Source organism: Phyllostomus discolor, chromosome 10 (assembly GCF_004126475.2).
Source record: "Phyllostomus discolor isolate MPI-MPIP mPhyDis1 chromosome 10, mPhyDis1.pri.v3, whole genome shotgun sequence".
Classification (NCBI taxonomy): Eukaryota; Metazoa; Chordata; class Mammalia; order Chiroptera; family Phyllostomidae; genus Phyllostomus; species Phyllostomus discolor.
In genome coordinates, this window is record NC_040912.2 from 90,517,893 (window position 1) to 90,539,769 (window position 21,877).

Here is a 21,877-nt window from a genome sequence, read left to right on the forward strand (position 1 = left end):
TGGAGGAGGGAGAGTAGGCTGGGAGGGCGAGCACTCGGGCTGCTAGGGGGGTGCTCGCGGGCGTCGGGGGAGGAGCCAGGGGAAAGGTGGAGCGCGGGGCGGGGTGGGGGGCGAGGAGCTGGGGGGACGAGAAGGGGGCGTGTTTGGGGAGGGGAGCCACGGTCTGCGTTGCTGTCTTTGAATCGCGAATACCCGTGGGAGTGTGTGTGCGCCGCGCTCCCGCGGTGGTATCGTCTCCACTGCCGGTTTTGGGGGGGTCGGTCTGGGGAACTCCGACTCCACCCCAATCTCCACCCAGATCCCACCAAGATCCACCGGACCCACACCCTTCCGCCCTGAGTCCAGCGATCTGAGACCTGCCTCGGGAGCCGGGTCCCCTGGGGTGAGGCCGAGGGCGTTAAGGCTGGGCCCCTCTGCGGCCCATGAGTGGACCCTCCGAAGTAGAAGTTGGGGGTGGGGTGGGGGCTTGGGGCTCGGTGACCCGAGAGAAGGCAGGGCTGGAGAGGAGGCCCCAGGGGGCAAGGTGAGAGTCCCGCTGGGCGGAGACTCTGAGGGCGGGGTCCAGGTGAGGGGGCTGCGGGGGGGGGGGGGAGTTCCCTGGGCGCAGTGGGGGCGGGTCCTCCTGAGGCTCTGGGAAGCTCTTCGCGAGTCAGGTGTGCAGGGGCGTCCTCAGCCCTCAGGTCCGGCTTCTCCTTGTCCCCGTCCGGGGCTATGATGTTTCTCTTCCGCCTTACCTAACCTCGGCACCTAACCTCGTTCTGAGAGCTCCCCATGTCCTGTCCGCCAGAGCTGAAAGCGAGGCTGGTTATCCCAGGCCCCGGCCCTCCCTAATCTCTTCCTCCAATCTCCCCTGGGTTGCAGCTTCCTCCCTCCCGCCCCCTTTAGGGAAAGGGCGCGGGTGACTCCAGTTTCTCGCACTGCGAGTGCTGCCCTGTCGGCAGTGGTTGGGATCCAGAGCTGGGGGGCCAGGTGGATGACCCTGGAGCACACAGCACGGAGCCTTTCCCTTGCCTCCGTCACCGAGGGGGTGCCGGGGGACAGAGAAGCATGGCGCACAGCCAGGGCACCATCAGTACTGGCTGATGTTTAGGGCAGGAAGAGGGGCTCCACAGCAGGTGGCATCTGCAACAGGGGGCACAGTGTCCCTGGGAATCAGCTGTGAAAGGCTTTTTTACCTCCAGGATGGGTTGTTTCAGGGGGCCGGGGGCCAGGCTCCTCCTGGCGCTGGGAGCAGTGTGTCGCTGTGCTGGGGTGGGGCGCCCGCTCCTGGGTCTGTCTCTCCTGGTGAGACCTGCAGGGGGAGTGGATGGAGCGGGTAAGGGAGGGAGAGTCCGGGTGTGCACGCGAGACTGGGACCTGGACACTGTCCCGCCCTTTCCGAGGATCCCTTTGGAGAGCGCCCTGAGGAACTCGCTGCAACCTCTGTTGGTCCCAGGACCCTGGTGGGCTCCGAAGAAATGCCTAGTGAGACTGGTTCCCCACAGCCTCTTCACCCCAGCACTATGTGCAGTGCTCTGAGGGACATCGGGTTTAGGGGACAGAGAGAGGGTTATGGAATGGGAGACCCAGGCCACATTCCAGCCTGGCTGTCAGGGGAGCCGGTAACCAGGACATAACCAGGACTACCCTGAGCCGCCTGCTGCCGCCCCTCCCAACCACACGGATGCTGCGGATTATCCCATCCGGCTGCCTGGCCCCCAGGGCCCTTGGTCTCCTGCCCGCCCCCCCACTTCCTACCCTGGGCACTCCCCCCTGAGGCTTGCTCTCATTCCCTGGCCAGGTCTTCTTGGCTGTGGACCCCAGGGACCCTAGGACGCTCTCTCAGAGAGAGACCAAGGTGGACCCAGGCAGCTGCACATAACCACCCCAGCTAGTAGTGGGGCCACAGAGGAAAGGGCATAGGTCATTCTTCTGTGTCTGCATAGCCCAACCTCCCCGGAGAGGGCCCCCCCCACCCCCCCGCACCCCGGCCCTCTCCTCCAGAGTGCCTGGTGGCAGAGCGGGCCAGGTGGCCGCCAGCAAGGGAGGGGGAGCGGGGAGAATCATGAAGTCAGGACTGTAGGGCTGGAAGGCCAGAGCCATCCTTCGGTCCCGTGACTCCTAAACATTTTGTGGGGCCTCGGCCCCCTGGCAACCTAACAAAGGTTGCAGAACTGTCCTCAGAGAAACAAGCATACCCAGTCAGTCTCACACAATCTGAGGGGCCTGAGTCCCACCTGTGTGTCCCTCCTGGGGGGCCCCAGGGGTTTTTACTGCTGAGGAAATCAAAGCCCAGAGAGGAGGGGGTGGCCCAGAGGTCACTCTCATTCGTGGTGGGGTCTGGGAGTGGGGAAATACCCAAGCTCAGTGTCTGGCGGCGGCCTGGGACACACACGCCCTCCGGATTACACGCACCCACACACAGCAGCCCCGCAGGAAGGGCTGTTTCCAGGGAGAGTGGCCTCAGAGGCAGAGGTGCGGGGGGGGAGGGGGGGGGCAGGCAGGTCCAATCCAGTTCCGTGCAGCTGGTGCCCTGGGGCATGGGGCTGAGATAAAGTCTCCCAGCCCCAGCTCTGAGGCTGCCTGTGCACACTGACTTTGAGGCTGGGCCGCAGTGGAGTGCGGTGTGGTGTGGACAGGCCGGTGCTGGCCTCTGTGCTCACCTGCGGCAATTGCCTCCCCCGAGTCCAGCCCCAAAGCCCCACTGTGGGGTGAGCTGTGGGGGCGCCATGCTGCTCCCTACTCTCCTCTTTGGGATGGCATGGGCGCTAGCCAACGGGTAAGCAGCCCACCCCATGGCTGGGACCCTCTGGGGCAGCCGACTCCCCTCCCGACCTCAGCCTCCACCTCGGTTCACTCACTTCCTCTCGGAGTCGGCTCTTTCAAGAGCAGGGTCAGGGTTGCAGGACAGGCCTCCGGGTGGCGGGGGACAGCAGCGGCAGCAGCTCTCATTCCCACCCACGGGCAGGCGGTGGTGTGAGCAGACGGAGACCCTCCTGGTGGAGGAGGAAGTGACCCCCCGGCGGGAGGACCTGGTGCCCTGCACCAGCCTCTACCATTACCTGCGCCAGGGCTGGCGAGCGGACCTGTCCTTGGGTGGCCGTGCGGGGCTCTGTCCCATCTACAAGTGAGGGTCGCAGTCCGGGTTCCTGAGTGGAGGGGCCACATCATGGGGTGGGCGGGGATGGTGGCCCGGCAGTTACAGGGACAGTAGGCATTTAGGAGCCCAGTCTGGGGGCGGGGGCTCCCAAAGGGCAGAGTGGAGATGCCGGGTGCCTCCTGCCTGTGCTGGCCCTCCGTCGCCTCCCCAAGCTCATCTCATGGAGAAACGAAGACCAAGGAGGGGAATTACACGACAGAGTCACTCAGAGCGTAGGTGACCCGACTGAAGGACCGTCCCAGGCCATTCCCAGGGACGGGGCTGAGCTGAACACTAACGTCTTCTCCCTTCTGCCTGCTCGGTGGACGCAGGCCCCCGGCGACCCGGCCTGTTCCATGGAACCGGACAGTGAGGGCCTGCTGCCCAGGCTGGGGGGGCCCGGACTAGCGCCCTGGGTAAGTGCCTGAGATTAGCCCGGATCTGCAGGTTCGTGGAGGTGGCAGGCTGCCTGACCAGGTGCACCCCACTCTCCCCCACCCCCCGTACCCACCACAGCCCTTGCAGACACCAGCCCCGAGGGCCACTGCTTTGCCACGAGGCGGTGCCAGCCGCAGGCAGGCTCGGCTAACGCTTCTGCGGGAAGCCTGGAGGAGTGCTGTGCCCAGCCCTGGGGTCACAGCTGGCGGGATGGCCGCTCCCGGGCCTGCCTCAGCTGCCCCAGTCAACAGCTCCCAGGTGGGTCCCCAGCCTGCCAACAGGTACGACCCCAACTGTCACCTGCTGCCCCCATAGGCACTCCCACGTGGAGTTCTGGAGCCCTGGGCCTTTCCCACACCCCACGCCCATTCCCCTGTCCTCTCGGAGGAGTAACCTCCCAGCCCCTGTCCAGCAGAGGGACCGTGACTGTCCATCTGCTTCCTCCTGCCCTCCTCCCCCACACTCAGAGGCTCGTGGCGACGCATCTTCCGCAGGGAGCACCCCCTCTCCAGCCCCCCTGCAGCCCCTGGCAGGGGCCGTGGCCCAACTCTGGAGCCAGCTGCCAGCGACCCTTGGCCACCTGCACCGCCTGGTCTGGCTTCCACTACCGCACCTTTGACGGTCGCCACTACCACTTCCTGGGCCGCTGCACTTACCTGCTGGCAGGTGCTGCCGACTCCACCTGGGCCGTCCACCTGAGCCCCGGCGGCCCTTGTCCGCAGCCTGCGCACTGCCAGCTGGTGAGAGAGGGAGGAGAGCATGGAGACCAGGATGGAGCTGGATGTGGGGGGCAGGAGGAGAACACTGACCACCTCGCCCACTGTGGTCTGCCCTCAGGCCCGGGTGCTGATGGGACCGGAGGAAGTGCTGATTCGGGGTGGAAATGTCTCTGTGAATGGGCAGCCCGGTACCTGATGGGGAGTCTCAGCTGCTCCCTGGTAAGGGACAGTGTGCCCACCTCAGGGTGGGGCTCAGCAGGGCAGCTGGGGACTGAGCTTGCTGCTCCCTGCTCGACCCCCGGTGCTGTCGGGAGGCAGTTTGGAAATGAGGGAGCCAGCGGTTCCCTGCCCCACCCCTGCAGCCCACCCCCAATAGCCCCCTCACAAGGTGTCCTTGAGCGAGCCCCTCTCCTTAACCACTTAACCTCTCAGAGCTTCGGTTTCCCTGCCTGCCTCCCACGGTGCTGTGGGGAAGGGTTTGGTGCCAGTAGGTGGGACACTCTGCTATCCTGGTGTGGCTATCTGGGAGGGGGTTCTGCATGCATGCCCATCACTCAGGAGGACATCCAGAGCGGCCACGAGCTTCTCAAGGAGGGCCGAGGTGGGAAACCAGTGGGGCTGCTTTGAAGGGTGTGAAGTGCCGAGTGTCCACCCCTTCTCCCTTCCCTGGGCAGTCTGAGCCCCAGTGTGCTGCTGGGACGGGTGGGGAGTGTGACCCCACTTGCCCTGCCCAGGGCTGAGCTTGCAGTGGCAAGGGGACTGGCTGGTGCTGTCGGGAGGCCTGGGGGCCGTGGTGCGGCTGGATAGGTCCGGTTCGGTCTCCGTTTCTGTGGACCACGAGCTCCAGGGACAGACGCGAGGCCTCTGTGGGGTCTACAATGGTTGGCGTGAAGGTGAGTGGGGTGCGGCGGTGGTGGTGTCGGAGGGAAGGGGAGACTGAGACTTCAGACCCAGCCCCTCTGCCTCCCCCCTCACCCCGCCCCACACAGATGACTTCCTGGAGCCAGGAGTGGGCCTGGCTGCACTGGCGGCCACGTTCGGGAATTCCTGGAGGCTCCCGGACTCAGAGGTGAGAGGCAGCGCCCAGAGCCCGGGCCGCCTTGCCCACCGCCTACACAGCCTGCACCTAGCTTCCCTGACACCCTCGAGCCTCTGTGCTGTCTCCTGCAAGTGACAGCTCCTGTCCTTCTCCCAGAGGAGGAAAGGCAAGCGCAGGGTCCCCCAGGAGCTCACACAGCCCAGCTGCCTGTGTGAACTGGCCACTTGGGACACAGCACTGACTGGGTGGCCAACCAGCTTTGGTTAACGAGTTAGTTATCAAATCTCCTGCCTCCTCCGGGCCGACAGTGACCCCTAACTCTCCTGCCCGACCCCCCAAAGCCCCAGGATGACGTCTGGGCTGCTGGTCGTGACGGTGGAGCTTACAAGCAGCCGTGAGAGCAGAGGCTATTTTTCTGGTGTCCTTGTTCATGTGCCCTGTCCCTGTCCCCTGGCCTGACTCCAACTGTCCGCAGCCTGGGTGTCTGGATGCGGTGGAAGCAGCCTGGGGCTGCGAGGAGCCCCTGAGGGGCACGGAAGCGGGCGTGGAGGCCGGCCAGCTGCGGGCTGAGGGCCCAGGATGTGTGCCACCAGCTGCTGGACGGCCTATTCAGAGAATGCCATACTCGAGGTATGGGTGGGGGTGCAGCTGGTGCCTGGCACCACAGGGGCCCAAATAAGGAGGTGTGCTAGGGAGGTGCCAATCAGGGAATCTGATCCTGCCACCAGATTGCTTTGGGCCATTAGTCAAGCCATCCTCCCCTCTGTCCTGGGGGCTTGCGGGGGGGGGAGGGAGGGGTCGGTGGGGAGGGAGAAAGAGAGGGAGAAAAACATCAATGTGTGGTTGCCTCTAGCATGCCCTCCCGTCACCCCCGCTGCCCAGGGGGACCTGGCCAGCAACCCAGGCATGTGTCCTGACTGGGAATGGAACCAGCAACCCCTTTGGCTTGCAGGCCAGCACTCAATCCACTGTTCTGGGTTTTATCTCTGGGAAATGAGACCGCTCATGTGGATGATCTCTGAGGTCCTTTCCAGCCCTCATCTGACCATAAGAGTAGGGGCGTGGGGTGCTGGTGGTGGCGGAGGGGGCTGGCTGGCTGAGAGGCTGTCCTTTCTCTGAAGGTCCCCCCTGCCGACTACCACGAGGCCTGCCTCTTTGCCTACTGTGCCGCGGCCCCAGCGGGCACTGGCGGGGAGGGCGGTAGGCAGGCTGTGTGTGCCACCTTGGCCAACTACGCCCAGGACTGTGCCAAGCGGGGCATCCACGTGCTCTGGAGGAAGCCGGGCTTCTGTGGTAGGCCTCCCCACCCCGCAGGGTTGGGACTTGAGGGAGGGCCCTCGTGTGACCCCTACTTCTGAGTGCTCTAAGCTCCCAGCGTGGCCTCCGAGCCCCTCCGGAGCAGCGAGGTCTGGCTTGGGGGGGGCAGGGGCGCCCGCAACTCACAGCCGGCTCCTGCGCCCGCAGAGCGCCTGTGCCCGGGAGACCAGCTGTACTCGGACTGCGCCTCCGCCTGCCCGCCCAGCTGCTCGGCGGGGGACGCGGGAGCGGAGGGGTCCTGCCGAGAGGAATGCGTGAGCGGCTGCGAGTGCCCGCCCGGCCTCTTCCGGGACGGCGCCCTCTGTGTGCCCGCCGCCCGCTGCCCCTGCTTCCACCGACGCCAGCGCTACGCCCCCGGCGACACTGTGCGCCAGCGGTGCAACCCGTGGTGGATCCGAGGGCCCTGCCGAGCCTCTCGCTGCGGTCAGCGACCGCCAGGGCCCCTCTGACCCCTCCCTCATGCTATCTGCGCAACCCTGCCTCCCTTTCTGGGGACCGCTCACGAGTGATCTGTGGCCTCTCGTGGCTTAACTGGCGCCCCCGCTTGAACACCTAGCAGGTGACCTACGCTCGCTGATCTCTAACCCTAACCGGAGGAAGGGGTGCGGGGGGAGGCACCCAGAGCGTGTTGGGGAGCAGAAGGTCGTCTCCAGCTTGGCAGCACCCTCCGCCGGGGGCTGATCCAGAGGGCGCTCTCCCACCCCGTGTGCCCACAGCGTGTGCCAGGACGGCCGCTGGCTCTGCGCGCAGGCGCCGTGCCCCTCCGAGTGCGCGGTGGGCGGCGACGGGCACTACCTCACCTTTGATGGGCGGAGCTTCTTCTTCTGCGGCAGCGCAGGTTGCCGCTCCGTCCTGGTGCAGGTGGGCAGAGGACTAACGGGGGTCCCGGGCGGGGCGGCGGGGACGGGCTCTTGCTAGCACAGGGCCCTCCTAGGGCTGCTGTGGGGGAGAAAGGACCGTAAAGAAACCACTAAATCAATGAAGAAAACACACAGTCGTCCAGGGAAAAGCCGAGGGGGAAGGGGATCTGGAGGGAGGATGGCTGGGTTCTCACCTCCTCCTCAGGTTCCCGGGATGTCATTGCCACTCCCGCCCAGGGGCACAAAGCAAAGCCCAGCCTCACAAGTCCTTTCCCACAGAAGGGACCAGTTGGGTCTGTCATGCAAATAATCCCACGGGCTGCCCTGGCTGGTGTAGCTCAGTGGACTGGAGGGCGGGCTGGGAACCAAAGGGTCACCAGTTCAATTCCCAGTCAGGTCAGGTTCCCAGTAGAGGCATGTAAGGGACAACCACCACACATTGATATTGCTCTCCTTCTCTTCCCCTCTCTCTAAAAATGAATAAATAAATCTAAAAAAATAAATAATCCCATGGCCAATAAGGGACCTCTTGGTCTCCTAGTAAAATTAGGTGACATCCCAAGTTGTGGCCTACACGGGTACACAGGTTCTTACACACACAGACTCAAGCAGGTGTGCACATGTAGCATACACTTGTGCATGGGTGTGTAGATTTAGCACACACACACAGAACCATGAGCATACATACCCAGGGAGAGGAGAGAGGGGAGCCATCTCACCCCAACATGTAGACACACATATATACACACATGTGCACTTACATACACGTGTGAGTCTGTCAGGCGGTCAGCACCCACTGGGTGGGAAGCTGCCTCCAGGTGTGTGCTGCACCTGCAGACAGGTGTCCTGTAGAACACCTGTTCTCAGGTCTGCCCCACCCACCGTCTACCCAGGACTTGGCCAAGGGGCAGCTGCTGATTGTGCTCGAGCACGGGGCCTGCGACTCCGGGAGCTGCCTCCACACCGTCTCGGTCTCCCTGGGGGACACCCACGTGCAGCTCAGGGACTCAGGTAGCCTTGGCTCTTGGGGTACCTCCCTACGAGGCCTTCTCTCCCAGCAGCCCTCAGAACTGTGGCTCAGGCCCTAGCGGCCTCCCGTTACTGCTCCTCTCCCTGCAGACTCTGGCTTGTTCCAAGCACCTTCTGTCCACATGGCCCTCTGGTTTCTTAGCCCCAAACCTCCCCTCAGACCCCCAAAACCAAACTCGCTGCCTCTATTTCCCCTAACCTTCCCCATGAGCATACATACCCAGGGAGAGGAGAGAGGGAGAAGGTCGGAGGGAAGGCTGGGAGGGCCATCGGGGAGGCCCGGTCCCCCAAGGCCGGGCCTGAGGGCCCCCTCCTTCCTCCACAGGCCGGGCAGTGACGGTGAACGGGGTGACCGTAACGCTCCCCAAGGTCTACACCGGGCCCGGGCTGAGCCTGCGCCGAAGCCAGCCTCTTCCTGCTGCTCACCGCCCGCCTGGGCCTCACCCTGCTCTGGGACGGAGGTCAGGCCCCACCCCTACCCTCTGACGGCTACCTGCCACAGACGGGGGGTCTGACTCCCCTGACTCCTCCCCCCGGCCGCGGCCCGTAGTTCATAGGGAAATCCGTACCGCCTCACCCAAGAAACCCTTAGAAAATACCCCGTTTTCAGAGAGAATAAATGAAAATACATTTCCTAACACCCTGCCACCCAAACCAAGCAGTTGGTGTTTTAGAAATGACTATTTCTAAACTGGAATAGAAGTTGGAAACCAAAATACCGCCCCCCGCCCCCCTGCCCCCCGCCGTGTGGGAAGGAGCCTGGCGGTCAGCGCAGTGGGGCTGCCGTCGGCAGCCTCTAGGCTGCTCGGTCCCCTGGGGCTGGTGGGTGTCACAGTCCATCTTGGAGCCTGGTGCCGGTCTGGAGTCCGATCAGTTGGAGAATCTCCCTGTCCCTCAGCCTGGGTTTAGTTGAGGGACCCCCAAATGTACTTCTTTTCTCTTACCACCACCAATCATCCCCCCAACCAAAAAAAAGAGAGTAAACCAGCGCCCCCTATTGGGTGAATACCCACGCAGAGGGCCACGCGGCCCACTCAATAGCGCCCTTGGTCTTCTTGGACCCTGACGAGGGCTGGCAGGTCATTTCTTCACACAACCTGCCCCCTGCTGTGCCCCCTGCAGGCACCCGGGTTCTGGTGCACCTGTCCCCGCAGTTCCGCGGCCGTGTGGCCGGGCTGTGTGGAGACTTTGATGGAGATGCCAGTAACGACCTGCAGAGCCGCCAGGGAGTCCTGGAGCCCACGACCGAGCTGGCGGCCCACTCCTGGCGCCTCAGCCCTCTCTGCCCCGAGCCCGGGGACCTGCCACACCGTGAGCAAGGGTGGGGAATGGGCAGGGGAGTGTGGGGCAGCTGCAGAAACCCGGGGGGGGGGGGCGGGTGCAGGCGGCCGGGTGCTGCGGAGGGATCTGGCTGGTCCACCGTCACGTGCCTACAGGTGAACGCCCACCGGGCCGCCTGGGCTCGCGCCCACTGTGGGGTGCTGCTGCAGCCTCTCTTTGCCCGGTGCCACGCGGAGGTGCCCCCGCAGCAGCACTACGAGTGGTGCGTGTACGACGCCTGCGGGTGAGAGGGGCAGGCCTAGGGACAGCGTGGAGGGATGTGTGGCAGGCGGAGAAGGGCAGCGGGGGCTGACCCGATGTCTCCCGCAGCTGTGACTCAGGGGACGACTGCGAGTGTCTCTGCTCGCCATCGCCACTTACGCAGCGGAATGTTCCCGGCACGGGCTCCGCGTGCGCTGGCGCAGCCAGGAGCTCTGCCGTGAGTGTGCCCGCCCTGGGTCCCGATGCCCCGCCCACCACGCTCGGCCAGGACCTGCCGCTCTGCAGAACTTGCACGTAGCAAACAGCCTTGGGAAGGGCTCAGCTGGGGTCTCAGCCCCGTGTCCCATGACCTCCAGGCGTGTGACCTGGGGGTGAATCACCTGCCCTTTTGCATCCTCATGCCCTTGCGCTTTGGGTGACCCGAGCCTCTCTCCTCTCCACCTAGCTCTGCAGTGTGAAGGGGGCCAGGTGTACGAAGCCTGTGGCCCTGCGTGTCCCCCCACCTGCCATAACCATGGCCCTGAAGCCGGGTGGCACTGCCAGGCTGTCACCTGTGTGGAGGGCTGCTTCTGCCCTGAGGGCACCCTGCTGCATGGTGGGTAGGGTCGGACTGGGCAGGAGGGGGCGCTGGGGTGGGGCAGGGGCCACAAGGCCGCAGTGACAGGCTGGCGTGGGGGCCACTTTGTGCTTTGCTTCAAGCCCTGCCCTCTCTGGTCTCAGGAGGCGTCTGCTTGGAGCCGGTGTCCTGCCCCTGTGAAAGGGGGGGCAGCTTCTTCCCACCAGGCACGGCGCTACAGGAGGACTGTGGGAACTGGTGAGAGGAGGACTTGGGGGAGCCCCGGGCGCCCTGGGCCGGCCCAGAGCTGTGGCTGACCCCGGGGCACCATGTGCTCAGCACGTGCCAGGACAGCCAGTGGCTTTGTGGGGACGGCAGCTGGTGCCCGCTGTGAGGAGCCGGGGCCTGGCTGTGCAGAGGGAGAGGCCCCGTGCCAGGAGAGCGGGCACTGTGTGCCCCACGAGTGGCTTTGTGACAACCAGGACGACTGTGGCGATGGCTCGGATGAGGAGGGTGAGTGTCTTTGCCTGTGGGGGACAGTGTCTGAGGGACGGGTCAGTCCTCACATATGTCCTAGGGCCGTGTCCCAAGTGGCTGGTCCCATTACCAGCAGTGATGATGCGTAGGCAGGGGTGTTCTGAGCTTTCCTGGGGTGAGGGACTTCTCTGGGGCTTTTTGTTGGCTCCTGAGCCTGCCTACCTGCCCCACACCAGGCTGTGCCGCTCCGGGCTGCAGGGAGGGGCAGGTGTCTTGCAGCTCCGGCCGCTGCCTGCCCCTGGCTCTGCTCTGCGACGGACAGGATGACTGTGGAGACGGGACGGATGAGCAGGGCTGCCCCTGCCCCCCGGGCTCCCTGGCCTGCGTGGACGGGCGTTGCCTGGCCCCTGGCCCTGCTGTGTGACGGGCACCCTGACTGTCCAGACACTGCTGACGAGGAGTCCTGTCTGGGTGAGTGATCCCTGCCCAGCCTCCTGCCCACCAGGCCCCATCTTGGGAGCCCCAAAGGCCTGCCTCCCCTCCTTTCCCAAGCCAGCCTCCTCCTGGGAAGTTGGCACCCATGGATGTGTGAGTGGGAGCACCCCAAACAGTGGGTATAAGGCACAGCGCCCTGGGGCCTGCTCCCCCTTTCTCCAGCTGCAGGGCACGTGAGCTGCACCCCTGGGCAGGTGCCCTGCGTCGATGGCACCTGCGTGGGGGCCACCCAGCTGTGTGATGGAACCTGGGACTGTCCAGACGGAGCAGATGAGGGGCCCGGGCACTGCCCCCTCCCCTCGCTGCCCACGCCCCCTGCTGGCACCTTGCTCAGCCCCTCTGCTGGCTCCCTGGTGGCTGCTCCAACTCCCCTGGCCAGCACCAGCCCTGGTGAGGCTCCTGGGGGAAGAGGGGTCAGAAACCTGGGGTGTGACGGCCTGGAGCGGGGGCAGGAGGGCATATCCGGGGATTTGGGGCAGATGCTGGGGCAGGGAGGAGCAGGGCATGGACCCCAGCTTTCTGAAGACAGCAGAATGAAAGGAATGGAGGTGTTTGAGGGAGGCTGGGAGAGTCCAAACCTTCCAGACCGGGCGCTCAAGGCCCGGTCTGAGCTGAGGGAAGGCTAACGGAAAGTCCCGGATGAGGGGACGGCTTTTGGGAAATCAACAGGGCAGCAAATTGCAGAGCGACTGGACTTGGGGAGGCGTCGAAGGTGGGGCAGGGGCTGGGCTCAGGTCAGGAACAGGGCGGGCCTGCAGCTGGAGCTGAGCAGTGGCGGAGAAGGAAGGGCGGGTCTGGCCGGGGAACCCTGTCTACCCCCCCCCCCCCGCGGGTCTAGCGCGGTGCCCACTGCGCTGCAGCGCCGCCCTGCGGCCCCTTGGAGTTCCCGTGCGGCAGCGGCGAGGGCACCCCGCGGGGCTGGCGCTGCGATGGCGAGGAGGACTGCACGGACGGCAGCGACGAGCGAGGCTGCGGGGCGCCCTGTGCGCACCCCGACGTGCCCTGCGCCCGCGGCCCGCACTGCGTGGCTCCCGCGCAGCTGTGCGACGGCGCGCCCCACTGCCCCGATGGCTCGGACGAGGGCCCGGACGCCTGTGGTGAGCCCCGCCCGCCTGTGCAGCCCCGCCCGCGCTGTTAGGTCCACCTCCATCCCCCACCCCTAGTGGACCTCCGCGCCCACCGCCGGGGTGGTGCGCCAGCTAGAGAGTGCCTTAGGTCCGAGGCATCGGTCTCCTTTGATCTTTCTTCCTGAAGCTGCCTTTGAAGAGTCTTGCCCTTCCGCCCAGGCCCAGGAGAGGGAAGAAAAGGGCTTTTGTCTTTGCTTACATTTGGGCAAGAAAGGATGAGAGGGGGGCAGGCTCTTGGGGCAAGGGAAGTGGGCCTGTTCGGAGGGCTACCGCCCACGTCCTCCCCACCAGACCTGGGGGTTCCCTGTGTGCCCCTGCAAGTCAGGCCTTCGGGCCCAGCCGCCTCCCCGGGGAGGGGGGCAGTAGCTGTCCACAGGCCCTGCCCCTCTTGGACCCCTCTCCAAAGCATCTCGGAGCCAGGTTTGGGTCCCAGGTTGGCTCTGCCTCTTCCCACCCCTCCCCTTACCCCCCAGTTCCTCTGGCTCCCCCTGCCAGACCCTCCGCAGGGAAAGGGCAGGCGGGGCAGGAGCTCCGCAGGACACTTACTGTGCCCGCAGGCCCCACCCGGCTGCCCCCGTGTGGGGACCTCTTCTCCTGTCATTTGGCTCCCCGGCTGTGCCTGCACCTCGAGCGGCTCTGTGATGGGGTCGCCGACTGTCCCCAGGGCGAGGATGAGCTGGCCTGTGGTATGGAACCTGGCTTCCCTGCTGGAGCCCAGGGCTGGTGGGGGGGCCGGGCCGGCAGCGGCCCTCACTCCCCACCTGACTCTTTTCTCTCCGCTGCCCCTCAGAGGAGCTGCCGGCCCCAGGAGGCCCCAACAGGACAGGGGTTCCCTGCCCGGAGTACTCCTGCCCGATGGCCTCTGCATCAGTTTCCAGCTGGTGAGGGTCGGGGGTGGTAGTGCAGGGGGCAGAGCCATCGCGCCACCCAACCAGAAAGAGGCCCTGACCCGTTCCCTCCCCAGGTGTGCGATGGGAAGCCTGACTGTGAAATGGCATCAGAGGCCAAGGTCTCCGCAGAAGAGCAGGGCTGTGGGGCCTGGGGCTCGTGGAGCCCGTGGGGGCCCTGTAGCCGCACGTGTGGGCCCGGGGTGCAGGGCCGGAGCCGCCGCTGCTCCCCGCCCGGGCTCCCGGTGCTGCAGCTCTGCCCGGGCCCTGGGCACCAGACTCAGGCCTGCCTCACGGCTGCCTGCCCAGGTGAGGGGCCTGGGCCCCCAGGGGGGGCAGTGGCATGTGCCTGTGGGGCCCAGAGAGCCAGGTGGGGAAGGCCACCGGGCGCCTACCCAGACCTCATGGTGCCCCTGCCTGTCTGGCCCCTCCTCACAGTGGATGGTGAGTGGACCTCCTGGTCGCCCTGGTCCCTGTGCTCTGAGCCGTGCGGGGGCTCTGCCACCCGGCAGCGGCAGTGCCGCCCGCCCAAGAACGGGGGCCGGGCCTGTGCTGAGCTGCCCGGGGGCCTACACAGCACCCACCAGACCCGTGAGTGGAAGGGAGGGGAGGGCACGGGGGGGTGGTGTGTGTGGAGGGGCTGCAGGGGACCCTCTGTGAGCTCTGCCTCTTGCTGTCCTCAGGTCCCTGCCTTCAGGAGGGCTGCCCCAATGCCACCTGCTCTGGGGGGCTCGTGTTCTGGCCCTGTGCCCCCTGCCCTCTGACCTGCGATGACATCACCGGCCAGACCGAGTGCACCGCGGACCCGCTCTGCAGCAGCCCAGGTGGGGGCTCCGGGCCCAGGGCATGGCGGGCGTGCCTTCCAGGCCATACTGTATGCACAGGTGCCTCATCCTGGGCCTCCCCTAGGCTGCTGGTGCCCCACTGGGCAGGTGCTGGGCAGCGAGGGGCAGTGTGTGCGGCCCGGGCAGTGCCCCTGCCTGGTGGACAGGTGCCCTGCTACTGGCCCGGGGAGCACATCAGGGTCAACTGCCAGCTCTGCATCTGCCAGGACGGGCGGCCCCAGAGCTGCCGGCCCAACCCGGACTGTGCCGGTGAGGCCTCACCCTTGGCCTTGCCCGAGGGGTTCCCCCCAGCCGGGCACCCACCCTTCCTCCGCCCCCTGACTCTTGGCTGTTTCTCAGTGAACTGTGGCTGGTCCTCCTGGTCCCCCTGGGCTGAGTGCCTGGGACCCCTGTGGGAGCCAGAGCATTCAGTGGTCCTTCCGGAGCCCCAGCAGCCCCCGCCGCTCCGGCCGAGGCCGCCAGTGCCGAGGCATCCACCGCAAAGCCCGCAGGTACTGGACCCCCACCCGCGACCTGCGGGCGCCTGGACCCCTCTCCTCCGGCACCCCATAAGAAAGCTCCTTGTGTGCCTTTCCCAGGAGGGGTGCTTCTGTGTGTGCCCCAGACCCCAAAGGAGGCGCACCCCATTAGTCTAAACCCCAGGACGCCCAGCACAGCTGTGGGGAGCACTGGCCTTCTCCTGCATCAGTTTCATGGCCTCTGGGCCCTAAAGGGGGTGCAAGGAGCCCATGAATGCAGCTGAGCAAGTCCAGAGTGGGCATGGGTCCTCTGCTTTGGAGGGACCTGAGTGGGGCTTGTGGGGTGTAGCTGCCACCGGCCAGTTGCAGTTTCTCGGGTGCAAAGGTGGGGTTCACCCACTTGGCTCAGGACCCCCCCAGTTTTATGCCTGAAAGTGCCTGGTTCTGGGAAACCCCTCACTCCAGGCAAACCAGGGCGGGCTGGTTGCCTAGGGGAGCCCATTCACCAGGTGAGGGGCGGGCCTCCCTTCCCAGGTGCCAGACCGAGCCGTGTGGGGGCTGCGAGCAGCACGGCCAGGTCCACCGCGTCGGGGAGCGCTGGCGAGGGGGCCCCTGCAGGGTCTGCCAGTGTCTGCACAACGGCACCGCGCTGTGCTCCCCCTACTGCCCGCTGGGCAGCTGCCCCCAGGTGAGGGGCGTGGGCCAGGGCCTGGGGCAAGCCGTATGGTGTGGCAGGGGGTGGGGGGTGGCTGATGGGCTGGGCAGGTGGCCAGCTCAGCACGCCCACCCGTCTCCGGTGCCTGCAGGACTGGGTCCTGGTGGAGGGCAGGGGAGAGGCGTGCTGCCACTGCATCCCGCCTGGTGAGTGGGCCTGGGGGGTGGCAGCCCCAAGGAGTGGAGGGTATGAGGACCCAGGGGGACCGGGGGGTGGGGTGGGGGGCGGGGGCAGTGCCCTGCAGCACTTCCAAGCCTGGGGTGCTCTCTGGGGGGCCTGTGTGGGAAGGGGAACCGGCAGACCCAGCCCCTCCCTGTCCTGCACCCGCAGGGAAGGCGCCAGCCTCGGAGGTGCCTCGCCCGAGTCCTGGGGAGTCCGCAAAGACAGCGACCGTCACCCCCACCTCCCAGCCCAAGGCCACGGCCCTGCGACCAAGAATGGCAGCCGTGACAGTGCCGTCCCCACACCCGATGACTCCGGGGGCCCCCGCCAGTAAGATTCCTCAGCCTTCTGCCTACCAAGCCCGAGCCTCTTTGTCGTGGGGGGACAGAGGCCCTGGGGGCTTGGCCGCTTTGGCCAAGGTCACCCAGCTCTAGGTGAGGTCAGGGATTTTGTAGGACCGGGACTGGGACCCGGGCCTCTGGATGGAGCCCACCCCTTTTCCGCCGTCCTGGGAGAGGCGGGACGTGGGGCACGGCGTGCACCAGGAGGAGAGGCTGGGGGCTGCGGGAGGCGGCTGGCGGACAGGGCGGGCCGTGTGGGTCAGCTGGCCCGTGTGGTGGTGCCCGCAGGCCAGAGCCCGGCCCCGGGGCCCTTCCCGCGCGTGCAGTGCGGCCGGGGCCAGGCACCCTGCACGGTGCTGGGCTGCGTGGAGCAGGAGCAGCTGTGTGACGGGCGGGAGGACTGCCTGGACGGCTCGGACGAGAGGCGCTGCGGTGAGCACGGGCCCTGCTAGGCTGCCCAAGGGGGCTGTGTCCTGTGGGTGGGGCTGGCAAGAGGGCTTCAGGTTTGGGGACGTCTTAGTCCCCCATTTTTAGCCCAGCTCATATGGGAATGCATTCATTGTCCCTCTCACCATCCCCCTACCCACCCGTGCATCCATTCACCCATCCATCCACCTCACCATCCACCCACCCGTGCATCCATTCACCCATCTGCCATCTGCTCATTCATTTCACTCATCCACCCACCCACCCACTCGATAGTTCCCCCACCCATGCATCCATTCACCCATCCACCCACCTCACCATCCACCCACTCATCCATCCATCCACCCATCCACCCACCTCACCATCCACCCACTCGTCCGTCCATCCATCCATCCATCCATCTCTCCAGAGCAGATCACTATGCTCAAAGCCTGGTCTTCCAATCAGAAGAGAGGTCAAGTGTTAGCCAATCACAGGAAAGGGCCCTGCAGGGAGCACCCATTGAGGAAGGGACACCTGAGGCAGCCAACTGCTCTTTTAGACACGGGCCTTTGGGACTCTCCAAGAGCCCCTGACCGGCAGCCACCTGGGGGGCCCGTGCAGACTACCCCCTCCCCCCCGCCCCCTGCCACCTGAGCTTCACCCACACACAGTGGCCGGGGGTCTGCACTGGGCCTGAGAGGCCTCGGTCAGCAAGCCCGGTTCTGCTCTTGCCTGAGGTCCAAGGGGCTCGGTTTGTGGTCCACCCGGAATCACTCATCCCTTCTTCCTCCCTCCCCGCTCTCCGGCAGCGAGCCCTGGGCCCTTCCCGGTGCCCACCACGGCCCTGCCCGGGCTGCCCTCCCCGCAAGCCCTCTGCTCCGCGCGGCAGCTGACTTGCGGCAGCGGCGAGTGCCTGCCCCCCAAGCGGCGCTGCGACCTGCGGCCTGACTGCCAGGACGGCTCGGATGAGGACGGCTGCGGTGTGTGCCTGGCTGGGGGCGGGGGGGGGGGGGGGGGCGGCACCCCTGCGGGCCCCACTGCAGGGCGAGCCCCTCTGAGCCGGCCTCCCGTCCTCCTGCAGTGGACTGTAGGCTGGCGCCCTGGTCTGGCTGGAGCCACTGCAGCCGCAGCTGTGGCCTGGGTGTCGCCTTCCAGCGCCGGGAGCTGCTGCAGCCACCCCTGCCCGGGGGCAGCTGCCCGCCTGACCGCCTCCGCAGCCAGTCCTGCTTCGTGCGGGCCTGCCCTGGTAACCGGCTCCCGTGCCCTCAGGCCCTCTCGGGCCCCGGGTGGGACACCTGGGCTGGGCTCCCGTCAGAGATTCACACCAGGGAGGTGTCCCTGCTCCCTCCGGGACCCTAGGGGGGCAGCCCCACTCTGATGTCGCAGCCTCACACCTCCACAGGGCTTGTCCGGGAGGCTGTCCCCGACCCTGCCCTCCTGCTGCCCAAGTGGCCCTGGACAGGCCCCTGACGTCCCCACCTGTGGACGCCGGAGTAACAGGCGCTCCCGCCTGAGGGAGGGTAGCGGGCGAGCCCCTGGTCCTGGACTCTGGGCGCAGTGACCTTGCAGGCCTTCTGTTCGGTGGGTCCCCACCCCGCCGCAGCATTCCAGAGAGGGGTCTTTCTTCAGCCCCCACGTCTGGCCTCCTAGCCTGGCTTTAGGCTGCTGCCACCAGGGGGCGCCCTGCCCCTGCCCCTGCCCCAGTCCAGCCCTGTCCCAGGTCCTGCAGCCAGGGGAGGTTTCCTGGGACAGGAGGGGAAGCAGTGGTGTCCCGGGTGCTGCCCTAGGCTGCCCCACTGGTGGCTGTCCGGGCTCCTCTCTGCTCGGCCCCCTGCTCTCTCCAGCACCGCCCACGTCCCCGTGGGCTCGCCTGGCCCACCCCCACCCTTCCCTCCCTGCAGTGGCGGGGGCGTGGACCGTGTGGGAAGCCTGGGGACCGTGCAGCGTCTCCTGTGGGGGTGGCCATCGGAGCCGCCGGAGGAGCTGTGAGGACCCCCCGCCCAAGAATGGCGGCGCCCCCTGCCCCAGGGCCTCCCAAGAGAGGACAGCCTGTGGCTTACAGGCCTGCACAGGGGACACAGGTAAGGGGACAGAGGGTGGGACCTTGTGGGTGTCTCTGGGCCTCTTGGGGCCCACCTCACCGGGTGCCCATCTCCCACCAGACTGTGGGATGGGCCGAGTGCATGTCAGCGCCGAGCTGTGTGGGAAGGGGCTGGTGCCCCCGTGCCCACCCTCCTGCCTGGACCCCGAGGCCAACAGCAGCTGCGGGGGGCACTGCCTGGAAGGTGAGGCACCGCAGCCGGCAGACGGAACCCTCGGGGGAGTTTGGGGAGGCCGCCCACGCCTGCCCACCCTCAGTCTCCGGCCCCCCCAGTTGGGACTGAGTGTCCCCTCCTCCCTACACCCCAGGATGCCGCTGTCCCCCCGGGCTCCTCCTCCAGGATGCGCGCTGCCTGCCCCTCTCCGAGTGCCCCTGCCTCGTGGGCGGAGAGCTGAGGCAGCCCGGGCTTCCCTTCCTCCTGGACAACTGCAGCCGGTGGTGAGGGGTCTGCTCCCGTGGGCGGGGCCTGGGGTAGGGGCCAGCCTCCTCCCCAGCCCAGGCCTCCTCACCCTCTCTCTCTCGCCTGCAGCGTGTGTCACAGGGGGGCACTGCTGTGTGAACCGGGGGGCTGCCCCGTGCCCTGTGGCTGGTCAGCCTGGTCCTCCTGGGGTCCCTGCAACCGCTCCTGTGGCTCCGGAGTGAGGGCCAGGTTCAGGTGTGCGGGACGCAGAGACAGGAACTGGGAGAAGGGAGGGAAAGGGTGTGCTGGTGTGTGGGGCAGCTGGCGGAGCAGGGCCTGTGGCAGTGGGAGCCCTGCAGGGGGAGCATGGTGGTTGGAGTGTGGACGGACAGCCAAAGAAGGCAGGAGGGAGGGGTGAGGAGAGGAGAGGAGAGCAGCTGCCCAGGCTGGCCCTCTCCCCAGGTCTCCTTCCAACCCTCCGGCTGCCTCTGGGGGTGCCCCTTGTGAGGGCCACGCACAGGAGCTGCAGGCCTGCCACGCTGAGTGCGGGACAGGTACAGTCCGGGGCCGCCACCCCTTCCGATGCCTGCCCTGGGGACTCGGCGGGATGGGTGTGGCTGTCAGCCCTGGAACTTGCTGGCCTCGATGTGTGGGGCTTTGGTGGGAGGCCAGGGCCCCACAGGGACCTCCCGCCACAGAGACAGCCCAGCTGCCGTGGTCAGGCCACCTGTAGGGGGGCAGGGCATGGGGGCAGGGCTGAACCTACCAGCAGTGGGTGTCGGGCTGGGGGAGGCGGTCAGGAGCGAGCGGAGGCCAGACGGCGATGCCCAGGTGCCCCTCATGCAGAGCCAGTGCCGGCAGAGGTGCCTGGGTCTCACCGGTGCACAGGGTGGGTGGGGCAGGGCAGAGGGCAGGAGAGTTGTTGGGGCAGGTGTGGGGCCAGGGGGGTTGGGCCAGGCTCTTGCAGCAGGAGACGGAAGGGGGCAGCGGAAAGTGGCCGCTGGTGAACTGGCAGGGGTCCACGGGGACTCTGCAGCCTCCAGCACTGAAGCTGCACGGGGACAGTGGTTTAGAAGGCTCTGGGGCAGTGGATCTGGGAGGAAGCGTGGGGCTGGGTAGTGCACATGTCCAGGTGGGGGCCTCGGGGAGCAGAGCAGCACACCCCGTACCCGTGAGCCCTCGCCTGGCTCCGTAGCTTCTCGGACCCGAGCCAGGTCCCCGAGCCTCCCCGGCCCCGCCAGGACCCCTCTGCAGCAGGCCTGCCCTGCCCTCCCCAGAGGCGCTGGGCTGGACGGCGTGGACACCCTGGTCTGCCTGCTCCCGGAGCTGCCTTGCCCCTGGAGGGGGCCCGGGCTGGCGCCGTCGTTCCCGGCTCTGCCCCAGCCTGGGGGACGAGTCCTGCCCAGGGGAGGCCACTCAGGAGGAGCCCTGCAGTCCCCCCGTGTGCCCAGGTATGCCCCTGCCTGTCCCTGGGGTGGCCTGGGTGCCAGGTGGGGTAAGGAGCAAAGGAGAAGAAGGACGCTTTGGTCAGGGTCTAAACACCTGGGGAGGGCAGGGACACACCTGGCTAGTGTCCCAAAGCTCCTCCCCACCCCAGCCACCCCTGACCCAGAAAGCCCAGCATGAGATGAACCTGGTGGGCCTGGCTTGACCGAGTGAACTTGGCTCTTCCCGACAGTGCCAAGCGCCTGGGGTCTTTGGGCCCCCTGGTCCCCCTGCTCAGCCCCCTGTGACGGTGGCATCCAGACACGAGGGCGCAGCTGTTCTGGCTCGGCTGCTGGGGACGCCGAGTGCCAGGGGCCCCACAGCCAGACCAGGGACTGCGACACGCAGCCCTGCACAGGTGCCCAGTCCCCGCCCCATTCTCCCGCCCACTCCCGGGGGTTTTGACCTTTCCCCAGCCCCGACCCCCACACCTCACTGACCTTTGGCCCCAGAACAAGCAAGTCCTTGAGCTGAGAGAGACTTTGCTGGATTCCCTGTGTCTCCCCCAGCTCCTACCCACTGGAGACCAGGTACCCGCTGTGGCCTGGGGGAGGGGACCTCTCCCGGCTTCTCAGTGCTGTCAACGGGCTGTCCCCAGTCACCTACACGCAGGATTCCCCCCCTCCCCTCCATCCCCGGCCCCCCCCTTCTTCACCCCTGCTGAGACCCGCCATGTCTTCCCCTCCAGCCCAGTGCCCGGGGGACATGGTGTTTCGCTCAGCCGAGCAGTGCCGCCAGGAGGGGGGTCCGTGCCCCCGGCTGTGCCTGGCGCAGGGCCCTGGGGTGCAGTGCACCGGCTCCTGTGCCCCGGGCTGCGCCTGCCCCCCGGCCTCTTCCTGTACAACGCCAGCTGCCTGCCCCGCGCTCAGTGCCCCTGCCAGCTGCACGGGCGTCTCTACGACCTGGGAGCGGTGGCTCCGCTGGGCTCCTGCAACAACTGGTAGGCCACCAGGGGCAGGGCGGGGCGGTGCAAGGGTGGGACTGGCGCTTGGTGGCCCAGAGACGGCAGTGTGGACTCAAATGCACCCGGGAGAGGGGCGGGGGGCGGGGGGTGTGTGGGAGGGTGTGTTCAGCCTGCGTCCATGGTGCCGGGCCTGGGCCCTGTGAATGCCAGCAGGAATGAGACACTCCGGGCCTGGACATTTGACTTATGGGAATGACTGAGGCTCGAGATAAGTGAAGCGATTTACGATGGCACTAGAGCCTGGGGAGGGGCTTCTGACTTCTCCTCCTCCGGTTACTTCTCCGCTTCTCTTTCCCCAATATAACGACCTGGCATCCCCTCGATTTCTGCTCAGAAACCTCCAAGCGCCCAGTACTCAAAGCTGACACCAGGATCTGCCAGCAGAGGGCGCCCT

At 66.7% G+C, this 21,877-nt stretch overlaps 1 protein-coding gene across 1 annotated transcript in view; it reads left to right on the top strand.

The window, feature by feature from the left end:
- The first annotated feature begins 2,708 nt into the window (after positions 1-2,708).
- The window catches only part of SSPOP, a 42,656-nt gene continuing 23,487 nt past the window's right edge, over positions 2,709-21,877 (top strand). The window contains 52 exon segments of the mRNA XM_036010290.1: positions 2,709-2,758; positions 2,948-3,106; positions 3,393-3,487; positions 3,596-3,814; positions 4,051-4,118; positions 4,120-4,296; positions 4,394-4,459; positions 4,461-4,494; positions 5,010-5,168; positions 5,265-5,344; positions 5,790-5,867; positions 5,869-5,941; positions 6,434-6,607; positions 6,779-7,019; positions 7,348-7,544; positions 8,359-8,502; positions 8,846-8,981; positions 9,509-10,084; positions 10,171-10,202; positions 10,205-10,279; positions 10,508-10,657; positions 10,783-10,876; positions 10,958-10,997; positions 10,999-11,131; positions 11,332-11,504; positions 11,506-11,566; positions 11,759-11,980; positions 12,451-12,687; positions 13,508-13,570; positions 13,573-13,598; positions 13,682-13,913; positions 14,043-14,195; positions 14,288-14,428; positions 14,514-14,602; positions 14,605-14,698; positions 14,789-14,835; positions 14,837-14,940; positions 15,442-15,628; positions 15,714-15,768; positions 15,953-16,114; positions 16,414-16,557; positions 17,343-17,513; positions 17,615-17,779; positions 18,378-18,614; positions 18,696-18,818; positions 18,943-19,072; positions 19,164-19,289; positions 19,497-19,588; positions 20,312-20,485; positions 20,713-20,877; positions 21,208-21,345; positions 21,348-21,459. Of these exon segments, the coding sequence (XP_035866183.1) occupies positions 2,709-2,758; positions 2,948-3,106; positions 3,393-3,487; positions 3,596-3,814; positions 4,051-4,118; positions 4,120-4,296; positions 4,394-4,459; positions 4,461-4,494; positions 5,010-5,168; positions 5,265-5,344; positions 5,790-5,867; positions 5,869-5,941; positions 6,434-6,607; positions 6,779-7,019; positions 7,348-7,544; positions 8,359-8,502; positions 8,846-8,981; positions 9,509-10,084; positions 10,171-10,202; positions 10,205-10,279; positions 10,508-10,657; positions 10,783-10,876; positions 10,958-10,997; positions 10,999-11,131; positions 11,332-11,504; positions 11,506-11,566; positions 11,759-11,980; positions 12,451-12,687; positions 13,508-13,570; positions 13,573-13,598; positions 13,682-13,913; positions 14,043-14,195; positions 14,288-14,428; positions 14,514-14,602; positions 14,605-14,698; positions 14,789-14,835; positions 14,837-14,940; positions 15,442-15,628; positions 15,714-15,768; positions 15,953-16,114; positions 16,414-16,557; positions 17,343-17,513; positions 17,615-17,779; positions 18,378-18,614; positions 18,696-18,818; positions 18,943-19,072; positions 19,164-19,289; positions 19,497-19,588; positions 20,312-20,485; positions 20,713-20,877; positions 21,208-21,345; positions 21,348-21,459 (7,073 nt within the window).